The sequence below is a fragment of the Lottia gigantea genome (genome assembly GCF_000327385.1).
Source record: "Lottia gigantea unplaced genomic scaffold LOTGIsca_11, whole genome shotgun sequence".
NCBI lineage: Eukaryota > Metazoa > Mollusca > Gastropoda > Lottiidae > Lottia > Lottia gigantea.
In genome coordinates, this window is record NW_008707001.1 from 2,213,252 (window position 1) to 2,232,586 (window position 19,335).

General features: G+C 35.5%; 2 protein-coding genes across 2 annotated transcripts; one reads left to right on the forward strand and one right to left on the reverse strand.

Moving 5' to 3' along the window:
* Positions 1-8,275: 8,275 nt before the first annotated feature.
* On the forward strand, positions 8,276-12,773 carry LOTGIDRAFT_156504 (hypothetical protein; the record flags this gene model as incomplete). The annotated part of the gene is made up of 6 exons (XM_009047140.1): positions 8,276-8,342; positions 8,576-8,758; positions 9,073-9,167; positions 9,781-9,907; positions 10,263-10,346; positions 12,739-12,773. 6 exons carry the CDS (start codon positions 8,276-8,278, stop codon positions 12,771-12,773), a joined length of 591 nt encoding a protein of 196 aa, XP_009045388.1.
* A 1,073-nt stretch (positions 12,774-13,846) lies between these two features.
* Positions 13,847-19,121, reverse strand: LOTGIDRAFT_156505 (hypothetical protein; the record flags this gene model as incomplete). The annotated part of the gene is made up of 6 exons (XM_009047141.1): positions 13,847-13,934; positions 14,310-14,509; positions 14,862-14,915; positions 15,364-15,486; positions 17,858-17,956; positions 18,435-19,121. 6 exons carry the CDS (start codon positions 19,119-19,121, stop codon positions 13,847-13,849), a joined length of 1,251 nt encoding a protein of 416 aa, XP_009045389.1.
* Positions 19,122-19,335: the final 214 nt, after the last annotated feature.

Genomic DNA, 19,335 nt, shown 5'->3' on the forward strand with positions numbered 1-19,335 from the left:
TGCGCATTATTGACTTCCTGTTCGTGACAGGGGGAGATAACTCAGAAACACCGATTCCATTGCTCAGACCACAGCAAATATGAACAGCTCTTCATTGTAAAGAGGTTTTCTGAACTTTTCTAATCACACCACCCCTCCCCCCACACAGGGATAGTCGAACCCAATAAATGAATGAATTTGAACTATATTAGTTTCATCACTTTTAAATATATAACTGAAATTACGAAAGTACCGGCCAAGGAGAAAGTTCAGTAATTTGTAGAAAAAATGTATATTAGGTACTCATATAAAAACAAAAAGTAAAAAAAAAATACTCATAAAACCCATCCCACCCAACAAAAAACAAAACCAAGTAACATTTTCTGAAACTAATAGATAAATTGATGTTAATGGGAAACCAACTTTTGTTCATCTGTAGGTATATGGTTTATAGGGTTAGGAACCCAAGTTTTTTTTTAAAGGGATGAGTCGATGGGACCTCTGTAATCATCAGAGTTCGACAGGCGTCAAATAGATCTTGCAGCAGCCCTGTTACTGTGGCGATGACCTAATATCATCTTCGTGAGAGACCCAGTGGGCAATATCCTATATCCTTCAACACCCCCCCCAAATGGTTCCATACATATGAATTACCCCTACTTTTCAGCATTTTTTCTTGAGACCTGTTGGAATGACATGGGTGTTTAAGGTCCACATATCTGTATCGTTTTTGTCTTACTTTTCGGCATCTCACTCACTTTACCTATTTTATAGGGCTGATGAAATTGAGATTTATGCTGCACATTTTTGATCCTACTCTTCTGTACCTTTCTGAAATAGAGTTTGACGCTCTCTTCTGTGCCGATCGTGCTGCTGAAGTTGTTCGTATTTACCAAGACACTGTTTTGATTCTAGATTCTAGATTCTAGATAATATAAACAATAAAACGCCCATGGTTTCATCTCCCTGTTTAATTGCCGTGTCACCTGTCGTACTGCGCAGGTCTGAGTTCGTCCTGGTTGATGGTTAATGAACCGAAGTAAACGGACTGTGTAGGTAGATAGTAGACGGTAGAAACAGGTATTGGTGTAGTGGGAAACAGGACAACTCGGATACAGGTGATACTATGAGGAAATATTCTATACTAAATCTGATATTACCTGTGTTTATTCTTATATATAAAGGTGGGTTATTATTATTCTATCTAACTTGATCTTTTCTCTATATCTTTTTAGAAATTTTATAAGGAACAAAACTTTAGATTTGCATTACCATAGACATGTATATAAATCGTAGTTTTCAATGACCAAAATTTTGTAATTCTTACGATAGCTTGTTAAAGGAATATTGTTGGTGACCGGAAAAAACACAAAGAAAAAATAAATAAATATTAAAAAAGAAAAGAAAAGTAATTTCATTCAGAAAGTTGAAAATGTAAAATATTTTTTACGCGTACGCTCTTATCTTTTTCAATCTAGAATGTCCTTGAAAACCATGTTTTCGTGTTATTTTAGCATTGATATTTGTTTGTCAGATGATGAATAACTCTCACTGCTGCACTAAGAGAAATATTACCCAGACATTCAAATTTTAATAGATATAAGTGAAGCAACTGAGAGTTACAAAATAAAAATTAAACACTTTCTTTTTACCTGTGGAATTATTTCCTGTTGTATAAAGATGCGGCAATGTTAACTAGTAAAATTTCATTCAGAATTTGTTTTGCGCAATAGTAATTTGTAGGTTTCTATATTCTATGCCACAATGCTACTATAAATCATTGAAATAGTTCTCTGAACCTTTGCGATTTACATTTTGTTCTTGTTCAAATTATACCAATCTCAATCTGTCACACCCGTGGGTTTCAAATCTAAACAGGAAATAAAATTAATAAAAAGAGAAGATGTTTTTTTCGGATTTCGCAATTCTTTTTTTAATAATATTAAGAGCTTGTCGCCTGTCGACGGGTGGTCGGGGAAGATTCGAAATATAATCACACACAATTGACCTTTTTTGGCTTTAGGATAGCGACGTATGAATGCAGTAATTTATGGGGGGAGTAATTCCACTACTGCAACTAAACACCATTCACCATTGTTCCTTCGGATATATTACTTGCCCCTCGAACAATCAAGTCTGGCTTATGGCCTGGCAAGCACTGCGTCTGCGTTTGAAAAGGGTAAAATCGAACGATAGGCCTTCAATTTGATAGATGAAATTGTTATGAAAACGAGTTGTATTGGTAACCAAAATACTGTCAATACATATAGCGTGATCAGTGTAATTACACTATTAGAACATGTCATAGCAATTAGTACATTTAAAATACATCTTTAATATTAGAGTTATCTTATATCAAACATAGCCAATCCCGCTACATTCTGACCACAGGACATTACCATCGACCCCATGTACAGTTCTTTGTAACTAACAGCGACCATGTCATAGCAATTAGTTCATTTAAAATACATCTTTAATATTAGAGTTATCTTATATCAAACATAGCCAATCCCGCTACATTCTGACCACGCAGGACATTGCCATTGTCCCAAGTACAGTTCTTTGTAACTAACAGCGTCCATGTCATAGCAATTAGTATATTTAAAATCTTTAACATAAATGACTTATACTTAGTCTTTTGGCTACATTCTGATATTAGATTAATGGCGGTTTATTGCTATCGCGTCGCAATCTGATAACTATTAGAACTAAAATGTTTAGATCAATGGTGATTCACTTTTATCGTGGACCACAAAATGTTGTTCGATTCCGCCACAGACAGGTTTATAGCAATTTAATGGTCTTTTAGTTTAATACATAAATATCAAATTTCAGGTACATCAATTCAGGCCCCGTATTCTCTAGGTATCTTAGCGCTAGGGTGTCCTATAATCAGTGTTAGAACATAAGAACCTAGGACATCCTAGCGCTAAGATCGTTTCGAGAATACGGGGCCAGGTCTTCAATAAGGATATTCCTTTTTTTGTGATTTTTGGTTAAAGGGACAAGTGAGCCACTTCTTAGCAATCATACTTTAGTCTTAGAAACGGGAAAATCCAATCAGTGTTCACAGCTCACCGTCTAAATTTGAAATTTGGCCCTTCAAATCCATGTGTGTCCGTATGACTCAAGTGCAGTGCCTGGTCGTCCGTTGTTCTAAATCGTACCACAGGATTCGGCCAGAAAAAAGCGAGTTTCCTTGTGCCGAAAAAATTAAGTTTCACATTTTGCATATACTATAATTTCAACGGAATATATGATGTAACGAAATAGTTATCTCATCGAACGATTAGGTATCTTAAATCGGAAAGGTTTTCCGTTTGTTTATAATTTAGCAACTGTTGGCAATAGTCCGTTAATAATCAAATGAATTGAAGGGCAATTGCCAAGAGTTGCCAAGTCAAGATTAAACGCAAAACCTTTCCGATGTATTGTATACAGTGTATTTTTTGTATATTGAAATTCTAGACTGTTGCCCTTTAAATTTGTTTTAAAAATCATGATACACCAATTAAACATCATCATAATTAAACTCGACAATTAACTAAAACATCAATATTTGATTGGATTCTTGATAAAAAACGATAACATATTGACATTCTGTTTGAAGAAAATGATAATGATTTATAATGGGTTGAAGGGGGTGGAAGGTAAAGAGGGGTGGGAGGTTGTGGTGTAGAAGGGGGGGGGGGGGCGGGGGCTCTATTTTCACAATCAGTCGTTCTGGGTAAATTGCTTGACAAAGTAAAAACACTCCTTATGTACTTTCTCACCAAGGTTAGTCATATTCATTAAAGTTATTTTGATATTTTGATATTTTGATATTTTGATATAACATAGTAAAATATTGTCACTGTTTTAATAGTTCTCAATTGTAGAGAAATATAGAAGTATCACTGTTAAAATAGTACTCAATACATCAATTATAGAGCAATATAGAATATCACTGTTAAAATAGTACTCAATACATCAATTGTAGAGCAATATAGAATATCACTGTTAAAATAGTACTCAATACATCAATTGTAGAGTGATATAGAAATATCACTGTTAAAATAGTGCTCAATACATCAATTGTAGAGCAATATAGAAATACCACTGATAAAATAGTACTCAATACATCAATTGTAGAGTGATATTGAAATACCACTGTTAAAATAGTGCTCAATACATCAATTGTAGAGTGATATAGAAATACTACTGTTAAAATAGTGCTCAATACATCAATTGTAGGGTGATATAGAAATACCTCTGTTAAAATAGTGCTCAATACATCAATTGTAGAGTGATATAGAAATACCACTGTTAAAATAGTGCTCGCTCAATACATCAATTGTAGAGTGTTATAGAAATACCACTGTTAAAATAGTACTCAATACATCAATTGTAGAGTGATATAGAAATATCACTGTTAAAATAGTACTCAATACATCAATTGTAGAGCGATATAGAAATACCACTGTTAAAATAGTGCTCAATACATCAATTGTAGAGTGATATAGAAATACTACTGTTAAAATAGTGCTCAATACATGATCAATTGTAGAGTAATATAGAAATACCACTGTTAAAATAGTACTCAATACATCAATTGTAGTGTGATATAGAAATACCACTGTTAAAATAGTGCTCAATACATCAATTGTAGAGTGATATATAAATACCACTGTTAAAATAGTGCTCAATACATCAATTGTAGAGCAATATAGAAATATCACTGGTAAAATAGTGCTTAATACACCAATTGTAGAGTAATATAGAAATACCACTGTTAAAATAGTGCTCAATATATCAATTGTAGAGTGATATAGAAATACTACTGTTAAAATAGTGTTCAATACATCAGTTGTAGAGTAATATAGAAATACCACTGTTAAGATAGTGCTCAATACATCAATTGTAGAGTGATATAGAAATACCACTGTTAAAATAGTACTCAATACATCAGTTGTAGAGTAATATAGAAATACCACTGTTAAAATAGTGTTCAATACATCAGTTGTAGAGTAATATAGAAATACCACTGTTAAGATAGTGCTCAATACATCAATTGTAGAGTGATATAGAAATACTACTGTTAAAATAGTACTCAATACATCAGTTGTAGAATGATATAGAAATACCACTGTTAAGATAGTACTCAATACATCAATTGTAGAGCGATATAGAAATACTACTGTTAAAATAGTACTCAATACATCAATTGTAGAGTGATTTAGAAACACCACTGTTAAAATAGTACTCAATACATCAGTTGTAGAGCGATATAGAAATACCACTGTTAAGATAGTGCTCAATACATGATCAATTGTTGAGAAGCAGAGGGTATCGGTTTTTTTGTCAAGGAAAGAATTTTTTAAAGTTAAACACGGGTTAAAAGATATGGGATCTCTAAATTTATATACTGCCCCATTTCTTATCCAATATATCCCATCGTCTTTCATCTTCTCACGTTTTTCTCATTCAATTTGCATATAAACGATAACTGCGTTACGTTCCATTTAGTGAATCATAGCCTAAAACTATTTGACTATGATGTCATCATCAGTACGCGGGAGAAGGAAAATGAAATTCCACTTTTTTGGACAAATAAAGACAGGATACGTCGTGCAGTGTGCAATGAGGAAATTTGCTAGGCCCATGTAATTTATGCATTGACCACTTCAACCATTGAAGAAACTTTTAGTTATTGCAATTTCAATTAATATGTATCAGGTTCTGTTTTAATATTTCTGTATGGTTCAGCCTCGAGCTCTATTACAACAGTGAAAAGATTTGTTATTGTTGCAATTTCAAGGCTGTTTTACTTTTTCTATATCCCTCTGTAATTCTTGCATTAAGCAGTTTTTACAAACTTGGGATAGTTTCCAATTATTAAAACAGAACCTGAAACATGTTGCCTTTCAAAGTCTCATGTACTGTTATGTTCAGACATCAATCCAGAACACATAGCATGGATCTCTGAGTAACTACATGTTTCAGGTTCTGTTTTAATATTAATATCACTCTGTAGTGGCAGTGAAAATGATTATGAATATGTTTTAGGTTATGTTTTGATATTTATAATTTGCTCTATAATGGCTACTATTTTAAAACTGAGAAAGTTGTTTTTATTGATGAAACATAAGTACAAATATCTCACTTTCCTGACCAATCAACCAGAACCAATCCATATTCCCCATGGAACGATCACATCTTATTTTGTGAATAGGATATTTTGAATATTTTAGTATCAATAACACTATGTATTAATAATAGACGGAAATTGATCACTAATCTATAAACTCGTAAATACTGACTTTTGTTTTCGAAGCAGATTAAAAACACACTAGAGAGACAGGGGGTGGAACTTCTCGATACATTTGTTACGTTGTCAAGACAATTCAGTAATATTGTTTCTGGGCTATAAGAAATGGAGTTTTACGCAATGTTTTTCTACTCTAATGAATTCCTTGATGTATTAGTTACGTTGTCAAGACATTTCAATAATATTGTATCTAGATTATAGTAACCAGATTATGAATGAAATGAAATGGAGTTTTTTAGCGTGTAATATGACATTGAAAACTACCATACTTAACCAACGACAAAGATAATTGCAAAATTGTTTGTAGAAGGAGCATTAAAGTAGGGCGTAAAACTCGTAAAATGTAATTTCATTTCCTGTTAATTAAATTAGAGAACCAACTGTTGCAAAACGTATTTCGTCTATATAGGTTTTTTATATTTTATTTATTGGAAAAAAACTAGAATATGATTTATGTTGATATAAAACGGGTCAGTTGCGTTGATTATATTTTGATGATGTAGTCTTATATGGTCTGTAGATGATTTGAATAGTAAATGTCCAGATTTTCATTTAATTAAGCCAAAAATTTTAAAAACTTTTAAAGGGTAATTCCATACTTAGCATGGAACATTATTTATGAAGATAAAAGTGTAGTCTGATATCAAATTTCATTTCATTTTCAGTACCGTTTCCATTTTCATTTCCAATGTCTGTCATTTTGAATTTGAGTTTGAATTTTGTCTTTCCACAGATGTATCAGGTTCATGTACCTTCCCACCAGACCTCGAAGGAGACTGGATAAGCAGTGCTCTGGGTCCCATCTCCATTAATTCCACTACCTTGAATAGTATCAGCGTCTCGACATTTGGATATAAACAATTTGAATGCATTGAAAACGACGGGAATAAATACTTACTCAGGTGAGGCTTCATCTTCACCATGTCAAGCTATTACTACTATTACTTCGTCTTATACCTTGACTACAAACTTGTGTCACAGAAGTTTGTAAATGTAGCGAGTTGATTGGATTGTACGCTTGGTTTTTATTACATTAATAATGTATACAACGTAGTTGTCCGTAGAATCTTATCTGGGTCATTGAGCTATAGCCTATTCTTTAACATGTGGCACATGGTAGAACAAAAATTTGAGAACTCCGACGAACTTGCTAATCCGACATTGTTTTACGGTTCCAGTGTATATATTTCGGATTACACAGTAGTTCTGTGGCTGAAAGCGGGCGTTGTCTTTATCTAGGACTGGTTCCACGGGTTCCCAATCCCAAGGGGGCCCCAACCCCAGAAAAACCTGCAGGAGAGCAAAATTCACGGGGTAGGGGACCCAACCCACTTCAGTTCACGACCCACAACTCATTTGAGCTACCGACTAGCAGAGATAAAATACAAGATAATGGACGATGATGTGACGACTGTTCGTCCAACATTCTCATTACGTATTTTTTTTCAGATCTGAACCGTTCGAATTCTCAACCGTCAACTTTCGAGCTTATATTTGTATTGACAACCGCCAAGTGAGCTCTGATTTGTGGTTATTTAGGAGACTAACAGGTATCTTGTCTTCGCTTTTTCATCCAACCAAATCGCCTCCAATTTCCCACCCCGTCTGCACTGGATCGGTCTAATAAAATGAAATACATTTTAAACATCGAATGAGGCAGTAAATTTTCTATTAACCAACACGAGAGGAGATGCTCATCTCATAATAAAAAATTCACATGTTTTGTAAAGACCTTTTGTAGAAGCTTGTTGGCCTTTCGATAATCACGTGACATTATGAATATTTATAATCCCAGTTTACAATACGGGGTTTACCTACTAAAGTGAAATACGGTAGAATTTGTTATAATTTCGGACGTCTTGAAGAGACGACGAAACAAATATAGAAAAGGCTAGAAACATTCTGACAATTTCTTTAACAATTCCAGCCAAAGACTCTCAGAATAACGATGAAAGAGTTCTTATCAGAACCGAGAGCACCGAGGTCACGATGGCAGAGGCGTGTACCGTACAGGAACCCTACAGTCCAGAGATGTTTTCAATGATTGGTCGAGAAGGTAAGTTATGTAGAACAGTATCTTCACAATGTCAGGCCATTATGAACTGCATAATACCTTGAATGCAATGGCCACCTTTCTTTATTACGTTAGTAAATGCAGCGATATGTAGATATGTATATATTGACATTGTTACTTCTATTTATCTACTTGATCAATCTGAAATTTGCTTAAAAAAATCGGAGTGTGATATATTGAGTTGAAACCTTTACCATATCATCTGAATTTTGTAGATACGTTAAACGGAAGCCTGTCAACAAGATGTCCTGATATAATATTGGGAGAATTCCTGGTTTCATACACCGATTCCAGTGGCCAATCAGAATGTCCGAATGGTGCACTGTTAGATGTTTGTCACAATAAAAACCAAATGGCCTTCAACTATTCTCTGTGTGGAAACAGTAACTCTCTACCAGGTAGGTTATCTTAACAAGAAATACAATACTATAGGTGTGAATAGACCCGATTCGGTGCTTGGGATTATAGGTACAGCAGAAAGGAGAAGAATATAACCCAGAGTTAGGGGATATCTGGTGTTTCTATATACATACAATAGTACAACAGTTGCCCAAACCTGTAGAATAGAATAGAATTTGGTGTTGTCTAGTGCTTTTTTCAGCAGAAATAGAACCCTGTGTTTTTTTTTTATCAAAAATATACAACAAGTATTTAACAGAGAACAATTGAACGTAAACCTCAATTTTATTTGAATATTATCTTTTATTTGCAGAAAATTCAAATTGTGTGTATTCTCACGTTGATTCTGCTACAGCCACTACCTATATCTCAATCTACAGTCAAACAGAGTCTAAATTCTACTGTATGGTATGTATACTGAAAAGTCCCAAATTTTTAACTTGTTATGACCTTAAGCAACCATCTTCTATAATCTGTTAATTCAAAGGTCCCATGACTGCTTGCTTGATACAAGTTTGACTGTCAAAAGGATAAAAGTACCGTTCACATGAGCTATCTTTCTTTGCCGTCGTAAAAGAAACATTTACATTTGGCACACTTCGACTATCAAGAATGAACTCCGACCTGTTGAACTCCATTGTGTAATATAACCCCGTTTTTACTTTAATCATCGTTACTGATGCTACAATGTGTAAGAATCAATAAAGCAAAATACTGATGTGTCTGCACAAGCCAGATGCGGTCAGCGAAGGGGCCTCTCTGAATGTGAATGAGGTTCTATGCGTTATCATATTATCTGTATTGAGATCAGATTTGCATTATGAAGTATTTCGAATTCAAATCTATTAATTATTTATCGGATTACTATATGTGAGAAGTTTACATAAAACTTATCTCATTTCATCACCTAATAAGGAAGAGGCAAGTAGGGTGTAAAACTCGAAGACATTTCATTTCTATATTCGGTGTTCTTGGTTCAGTCAGTCCCTATTGTAGTTAAGCCGATGTCTATGTTTTGTAGGCAGCTTCTGAAGACGGTAACCAGACAGTGTACCTGTCTCAACATCAGAATGACTGTTCAGAAGGTCAGAATTCAACAACTGTGGTATCTACAGGACGGCTGATGTCACTAACCATTGAAGTTAACAGTAAGTAGGCCCTTGGTCTCGGGATGTGTATAGGTGTAAAACCCCGACATGTGCTTGGGGTTTGGCCCAAAGCACTAATTGAGGTCAACATTCTTCATCAAACGACCTACTGTGTAAGTTACGCTAGTGCTCTACAACAGATTCAGCTTACGCAAGGTTCCGAGGATTGCTGAATGCAGAAGGCATATGTTTTTAAGGGAGTATAGGAGACGTGTTTAGAGTCTAGAGCAAACATGTTTTTTCCCCTAGCTAGCTTCGGTATTTGCACTAATCTGGCGATACCCGGTGTCTTCAAAAGTTCCGTCTGAAGCTAATAAGTACAACGTAAAACTCGTTTTATTATATTATATTTCAGGTACTGGTAAATGTGACGTCGAACCCTCTGACGTCATCACGACAGACCAATCCTCAACACCCATCTCTAGTGGTACGGACGGGGGTGAGTTACCTTAGCTTTGGTTTCTGGTGTTCTTAGAAATATTTGAGAAACATAGTATCATCCTGTGCCATATGTCATAAAATAGCTCAAAAACTGCTATCGTAGGCAGTGGTGGGCCCCTATAAATAACGGTAAGATAGACTCAATGGGGGAACAACTGTCATGGCTGATTTCGGAATGCGGCAACTTTGTTATTTTTTTATTTTGTAGAAATGGTAAAAACTACTACACCTCGTAATGAAGCCACCATCTTCAGAATACCCTTCATTCCCATTGTTACCATGGCAGTCCTATTGTCAGTGATTTCTATTTTCTTATGAATAATATGCCTGAAATTTCAAGCCTGTATGCAGACCGCGTGAAGTTATTCTATAATGGACTCGGTCTGTATGTGTTCTATTGTACATTATGTTTCTCGGTGATTTTTGTTTTACACCCGGTTCAAAAATAACAGGTAGTAGATATCATCAATCTGATCCATCAAGACTGTAGGGCTGTAACTAAAAAAAAGGGGGGGGTGGCTCTGAAAATGTTTGACCATTGCTCTGTTATAACCCTATCCCTATGTAATTGTGCGTGTCTTCATTGATCCTCCCTCCTTAAAAGATTCCAGCCCCTCTCTGAGACATTGGGCTAGTTCGCAAAGGCTGTACGGACCATTTGATGTGCACTTTGCTCAGGCTCAGAACGACTGGCGATTCAAAGTAATATTTCATCAGACAATTCGCAATCAATTTGGGCGAAGCGATCATATCGAGAAATACCAGACTACAAGCGAATATTACGATCCACTGGATTTGAATTTGTGACAAAAAGCAGGACACGTACCTCAATAGCAACTGTTGCCAATAGCATTTGACCAGATTCTTGCTGTTAAAGCCTGCTAGCACTGAATGCATATTTGATTATTCTCAGGACATGTTACTGTTAGAAAGGAAACAACTACGATCCCCTTGAAAATAGAAGACGAGCAACTAAACTTTACATTGACATGACTTGCTCAGTGGCGGCGCCAGTGTGGGTACAAAGGGGTTTATTTTCAACAAATCTAAATGTTTATCTTTTTTCTCCAAAATATGTGTCAGAATGCACAAAATCAATTCATTTCTTCTAAAATTTTCTTGAGAGAACCCTCTAAAACGCCACCTCAGCAGTTGTCTCCCCATTGGGCCAGTCTGTCCCCTATATGTACCCCCAGTCTCGGAATGCTGGCGCCGCCACTGAAATCGTTATTTTTATAAGACTGTTAAAACAAATGGATAGAGCTGTCTAAATATTTTAGCTTTTTGTGTCACTTTTATAAAAATGAAGTCTCGATGTCTAGTTCGTCTGCAATTCATAGAAATGTTTTGACCGCTATTAGTGTTGTCTAGGATTCAAGGTCATTGATATTCTCTGAAATTTGGATTTTAATATCGAGAACTGATATGGATAGAAATCTATCAGCTGATAAAGCAAAAATTTACAGCACTTCATACATAGCTGATATCGAGCTCTATCATGTGACATAAGAAAACATTTATACAACTGTATACCTTGAAGCTGTAGAAATCAGTTCTGATGTGTGTATAAACTACTGGACCGGCAGTATTTATGTTATTTATTATGTTTCATTATTTTAATCGAGTGAATTTATCCAGGGTGTTTTAGGCTTATCTTACGCAATTTTCATTTTTCTGTACCAAGATTGTCTCTCATCTGACCTCATCTTCACAAAGTCGATCTATTACGAACTTACGCCTTATAGCTTGACTGCAATATCCACCTTTCTTGTATCATGGAATGATTTGGATGGATTGTACGCCATTGAAATCAACCAATTAGACTTATTATGGCTTTCTGTACACTCTTGATTGGCTGTATTTGCAAGCGTACAATCAAGTCGTTGTTTTAACTTCCGTGATTATTGAATATGTCTTTTGCAGTCAAGGTATAAGCTTCGTAATAGCTTGATGATCTTGCTTCTGATAGTTACTTCATCGTTCGGCTAGATGAGATTTGGAAAAAGTAGGATGGTGATATACAAAATCTATATTAGCTTTGTAAATATGCTCCTTTTTCAGATTTTTTGTAGCCCTTTGCCAGAGTACTAATTAATCTGATTGGTTAATCGGATATAGGAGTAGCATTATTAACCAATCAGATAGTCTTTGGTTGTTATAAACCTTTTAACTATCTTCTTCAATAACGGAACTAGTCTCGATTTGATTATTAACGCCCTATGTTTCTTTGAACTAAACATATTTGAATAATGGTTACCTAATTTCAAAACCAGTTGTCCTGACGATAATTTTATGCCTGAAACACTTGCCGAAATTGTGTTATTAGTTCAATTAGACTGCAAATTCATCAGTACATCCCAATCGATTTAAAATCTTTTCTGATATTTCAGACACATTGAATTTCGTCCATTTCCGTTCCATTTGAAATTTCAGGCAAATTTTAGAACATTTTAACATTGATAATAAACAGTATTTATATTTTCATAAAAATGAAGACATCGAGCAATCTCATTTTTCTGTATTCATTTTTTAATTGTATTATAACCTCGTCCAGATTTAATTCTGAGAAGTGATATGTCATAGAATAACAAATATTTTAGAGGCCACACTGCATGGCACGATCAGGAGCCACACTGCATGGCACGATCGACAGCCACACTGCATGGCACGATCAGCCGCCACACTGCATGGCACGATCAGCAGCCACACTGCATGGCACGATCGACAGCCACACTGCATGGCACGATCAGCAGCCACATTGCATGACACGATCAGAAGCCACACTGCATGGCACGATCAGGAGCCACACTGCACGACACGATCAGAAGCCACACTGCACGACACGATCAGAAGCCACACTGCATGGCACGATCAGAAGTAGAAAAGAACACATAACTTTATTTTGTTTTCTTTGTACAACTTCAAACATTGATGAAATTTTTGTGACTTTTTATGTTTTATGTTATCTTTTGGGCTGTGAATAAATATTTTTTGTAAAAAAAAAGAATTTGAAAATATCTTATAAATGCAAGGCTGGATATGATTTGACAGGCAACACCCCTAATTTTACCATGAACTTTACCATATACACATAATCAGTTTCATATTGAGAGAAAATATGCACGCGTAGAAGAGTTCAAGAAGATGGCTGCCACACTATGTGTATATCAGGCCTTATGTACAATTCAGCAGTAGATAAGCATTAAGAAGGGGATAAGTAGGGGGATACGGAGAGGTACGAAACTTGAGGAGGAGAGAACAGGCAGATAAATGTACTACTCTCTTTTGAATGGAGAGTATGGGGTAGGGGTACATGTGTCAATACGTTTGAAAGGGCGTGAGAGAAGGGGCAGATGTGCCACTCCCTTTTAAATAGAGAGAAGAGGGTGGGGTGAGGGTTACATGTGCCACTGTCTTTAGATAACTTAGCAGGAGTGTTAAGCAACCAATGTCAAGTATGTAACGTCCACATAAAAACAAGCTAAAAATTCCCTTTGGTCAATCATCTATCAGGGTTTTATAAACGTCAATATTAGGTTTTCTCTCACAAATAACACAGGTATGGTGTAGCCTGGATATAGTACATCTGAAATATATAACAGATATGTCTGGTAAAAGTGAATCTGTTCGCCGATTTACAGGCTGTGGCATTACGTCGACCAGCTGATCCATGGACAAACCTCACGAATTATTTGTACCCAAGTAAGCCTTCAGTTTGGTCGACTGGAATAATGAAGAAAATGTCTGATTCAAGGTCACCGAAATATAATACGCCGCCCAAGATTATCGAAAAAGGGTAGAATGATGTTGAAGAATTGGTAAAAATTCCTTATTGCATACTGTTGATTCACCTTCTTCTCGCATTCAGGCACAGAAGAAAGAATGTTAATTTCTATAGAGGTTCAGAATAGGTGGATATAAATTCCAATTCAAATCCCGGTTACACAGTAATATTACGTACCTGGCATGAGTAAAATGGCCACAGAAAAGGACAATTAAAGTTTCAGCTTCTTTCCCCATCAACTGATCACAAACACTACAGTAGAGATCAGTCTCGTCTGCAAGCTGTTTCACCAGAGTATGATGGCGACTAGATAGAGTTGTGTCCCTTGTTTCAAAATACAGAAATTTCAGGATTGCGTGGCATCGTAGCATTTGGAGCTGTAAAATGAAAAAAACCCATCAAAGATATTTTAGTTTCAGCACCTGAAATTTATCACGATTTTTTCTATGGCTGTCCAGGCAGTAAGAGGAGATATAACAACACATGCTACACATCGATATTCGTGTCATTTAAAGGGATTGTAAAGAGGTTATCTAAACTTGTTCTGTATCGGGTACAAAGCATCAATTTGCACCATTCTAGTGGTTCCTTCAATTCAATTAAAACTAAGCGATATATGACCCCACTATTGCAAAAGCTGCTAATTGCGGTAGTGAAGTCATTAAATGAATCTCTCAGTTCTTACTCCATGTCAGGGCTTGGTTTTGGGTTTAATAAATTGATAAGTACCTTATTTCCAATTTTCTTGGCGATATCCAAAGCTTTGGTTGATAATTGAATAGCCTAAAAATGAGAAATGATATACAAATAAATAAAAGAAATATTATTTTGCTGCAGGATACAGGACCACTTCCACAGAAGATTTTAAAAGCATAAAATATCATGCCGAAAGCAGGTCAAAGTTCAAAAGGACTTACATGTACTTCAAAGTAGTATATCCACATTAGAACAGTGTCCAAGAAAGATGTAATTGAAGGCAGCTGTCAATCAATACGGTCTAATAGTGGTGTTTCTACTGAGGTTACCCCAGCTTTGCCCTGCCTTCTGAACCCCAACCCCAACCCCAACCCACGCTAAATTTCTTATGATTATATAGCGCGGAAGAATTGCTCTTGACCCCTTCCCCTTCAATTCTCCTAATAATTCACACGAACGTCTCGTTGTATAAAGTCAAACTGACCCCAACTCAGACCAGCCCCGAACTGCTGATGCCCTTTGAAACGTTAATTACCTGTTCGGGATCCGACATATTCTTATGAGCTTTAGCCATTCCTAGTAAAACATCAGCCTGGCCCACTCTATCTCCAATCTGCTCCAGTAAACTCAACGCCGATTCATATCTCGGAATAGATCTCTGAAATAGAAAGACTCAAACTTCAATTTTATTATGATATATAACAAAACATACTCTGATATCTGACAAAACATACTCTGATATCTGACAAAACATACTCTGATACATGACAAAATATACTTTGATATATGACAAAACAAAGTCTGATATCTGACAAAACATACTCTGATATATGACAAAACTTACTCTGATATCTGACAAAACATACTCTGATATCTGACAACAAACACTCTGATATCTGACAACAAACACTCTGATATCTGACAAAACATATTCTGATATGACAAAACATATTCTAATATGACAAAAATACTCTGATATTTGACAAAACTGACTCTGATATCTGACAAAACATACTCAGATATCTGACAACAAACACTCTGATATCTGACAACAAACACTCTGATATCTGACAACAAACACTCTGATATCTGACAACCATACTCTAATATGACAAAACAAACTCTGATATCTGACAAAACATACTCTGATATATGACAACAAATACTCTGATATATGACAAAACATATTCTAATATGACAAAACATACTCTGTATATATAACAAAACATACTCTGATATCTGACAAAATATGTTTTGCAGTTTACACGGCAAATTGAGAAGGCAAAAACCAACAAGAAAAACAAAACTCCAAAACAGCATTTGGATTTTAGCAGCTAAAGAACTTTTCACATGAGGAAGTATATCAATCATAAATGAGTAAGTATTTCATAATGAAAAGTGGTATCAGGTGTCTACAAGAGGAAGTATATCAATCATAAATGAGTAAGTATTTCATAATGAAAAGTGGTATCAGGTGTCTAGAAGAGTAAGCATATTTAACAAGAAAGATATTTTGAACACAATACAATACAAGCAATAGTGAATTGTTTATGTGTTAAATCAAATTTAGATAAATGCCGTTGCTCTACTATAAAACAGAAACGCACTCGATAGTTCCCTAAATACAGACATTACGGTAGAGTACAATTTATCTTATAAAGAGATAAAGCTAATTCAATTTGATTGAAGTGCGTTTCTTCAGTAGCGAAGAATATATTATTTATTCCCATAAAGATCTGGTATAGCCTTGAGAACGATTATAAAACCACTAATATCTCTAGGGTATAAGCGTCAGATAAACACCGATTTATAGAGACATTATCACAATACCACTTTACCACAGAAAACAACTCAATATTCAGCATCTTCATAATGGCAAGGTATTACAGAACTTCATTTTATGCCTTAATGATGACAATGTAAATTGTTGAAACGTTGTGTACAATCAAACTAGACTTGAAAATTATGTTAGGTTATTTACCAGAATTATACTTGACACAATAACAGTTTTATGTGTTCAGTCTTCAGAATATATATGATATATTCAATGTATTACAATGGATACGAGCCTTTGACTCAGTTTCGTATTTAAGCGGAAGTGTATGGGCCATGCCCACTTCCCCATCTCAGACCTTGATAAATCAAAGAAATATTCCACTTTCACTTCTGAATTGGTGCTAGATATATCCTCTGGCTTCCCACATTAGGAAAGTTTTGCAAAGGGACACCGAGGTGAGCCCCACCCAATGAAATCCTCGTTACTGCTTTGATTGACTAGCATAGCTTTGCCCGTAAGCCGATAGAGAATCAGAGTGACTCTAAGCCATAGACGATTGTGCTTGACACAATAACAGTTTTCTGTGTTCAGAATAAAAAAAAATGACTTTATGTTATTATCATTCCGGAAATGTCCCAGACGACAATGTTTACCACAGAGAATGTATTGTGAGAATAAAATAATACATAATCTTAAGCCAACAATAAATATTATTATCCTTATAAATAAGGCTAGAAACTCCGATATACAAGTCATGAATTCTATCAATCATTCAGAGCGGAATTAGGAAAGAAAACATTACATTGTCTGATATCCTATTTACATTATTTGGCTTGTTAGAACATCAGTTTAAAGCAGCCCTACCAAGTATAACAATAAAGGATATAACAACTTCGGCTCACGTTGATCCTGGCTTCCAGCCAGGTCAGATTTGTTGGGCTGGATAACGAAAAAAAATTATCAACCGGCCTTACCAAGTCATCCAGGTATAAAATGTATAACCATGACAGCATAATAAAATATTCCAAAAATATTTCCATCACTGCTAATTCATTTCTTTCTGGAAAAAGTCTTACTTACAATCCAAGAAATACCAATGCCAAGAGGTTTGGCCAAAGACCAATTTGTACACAGGATCACGCAAACCTACGCTGTTATCCTTGTAAAATCATTGCCAAGAGTTTCGCCGAGGATTTACCTGGCTCCTAAAACGTGATATACGCATGTGATATTATTTGATTTTATCTATTACCTCATTATCTCCCCTTGAACGATGGATATCAGCGAATAATACCATGCATTTGACTTGTACCACAATATCATTATATAGCATGGCTACCTTCATCGCATCCTGGAAATACAATTGTTTATTAAACATTGATGATAATGATGACGATGATGATGATAGTCAATGATGATGATGAAGGTCAATGATGAATGATGACAGGGGATGAATGGTGAAGATGATGGGCAATGATGAATGGTGATTTTGACGAAGAATTATGCATGATGGATGATGATCAATGATGATGATGATAAATGATAAATGATGATGTGTTATGATAATGATTGATGAATGATGATGAATGATGATAATGATGGTGGTCAATGATAATAAGTGACATCATTAGGTACTTCGTATCACGACAATTTCTTTATGAAGCGATTTGATTGGATTGTACGATAGAGAATAGGCGATTTAGACCCCTCGACAAAAAAACCTTAAATGTTAGCTACACACGATCCTATTCTGCGATTGGAATTGTCAACCCCTTGCAGAGTGTACCCATACATGATTAATTGTGATAATTGATAAGACTAGACAATACCTCTGTAAGATCTGAAGAATCTTTATATTTGCCAGTGTTTCTGTAAGGAACTGCTAAACACGCACCAACCAATCTCCTGTATTTAATATTAGGATCGTTGTCTTTGAGCTGACTTACAATATTCCACGCCTTGTAGATATACTCTACTCCAGTATCAAAATCCTTTAACATGGTGAACATCATGCCTAACTTCGTGTTCACAAGAATCTCTAGTTGGTGATCACGACTTGATTCGAATGTCTCTTCAGCTCGTTTATAACTCGTCCATGCTTTACGAAACTCACTCAACCCGACAAACGAGTTGCCCATACACAAATGAAGGTATCCTTCTAAAGGATTCTCAGATTCAACTATTTGTAAACTGTTTCTACAGAATGCTATAGATTTGGAAAATTCGCTGATCATTTCGTTGCAGATTGCCAGATGGAAAAAAGCTTCCGATTTCATAATATCTTTATTTTGATTATTCGCCAACTCCATTTGTTTTTTGGCGAAGTCCAAAGCATCTGCAGTGTTTCCAATGTCTAAATAAGAACGACAGATTTGTCCATAAAGAGTGAATTTGTCGTTGACACTTGATTTCTTTGAGATGATTGATTTCCAGTCTTCAATTGCTTCCTCGAATCTCTGTTCTTCATAGAATCTGGATCCTCTTTCAGGCTCCTTTTTACTGGCCTTTTGACCCATTCTGTTGGCAATTCAGAAAAATTAATACCGGCCAAGGAACAACTGATACACAGAATTCTCGAGTTAAAGTTATTATCCCTTGTAATGTATGTATTAACACAAATCCTTATTCCAATGAGATCATACCATCAGACTTAAGAGAATTTCGCTTGGCATTCCATTCACTATACTGCAAGAATGTTGCTTATTCACCCATATTTCGTCAATGCAAGTA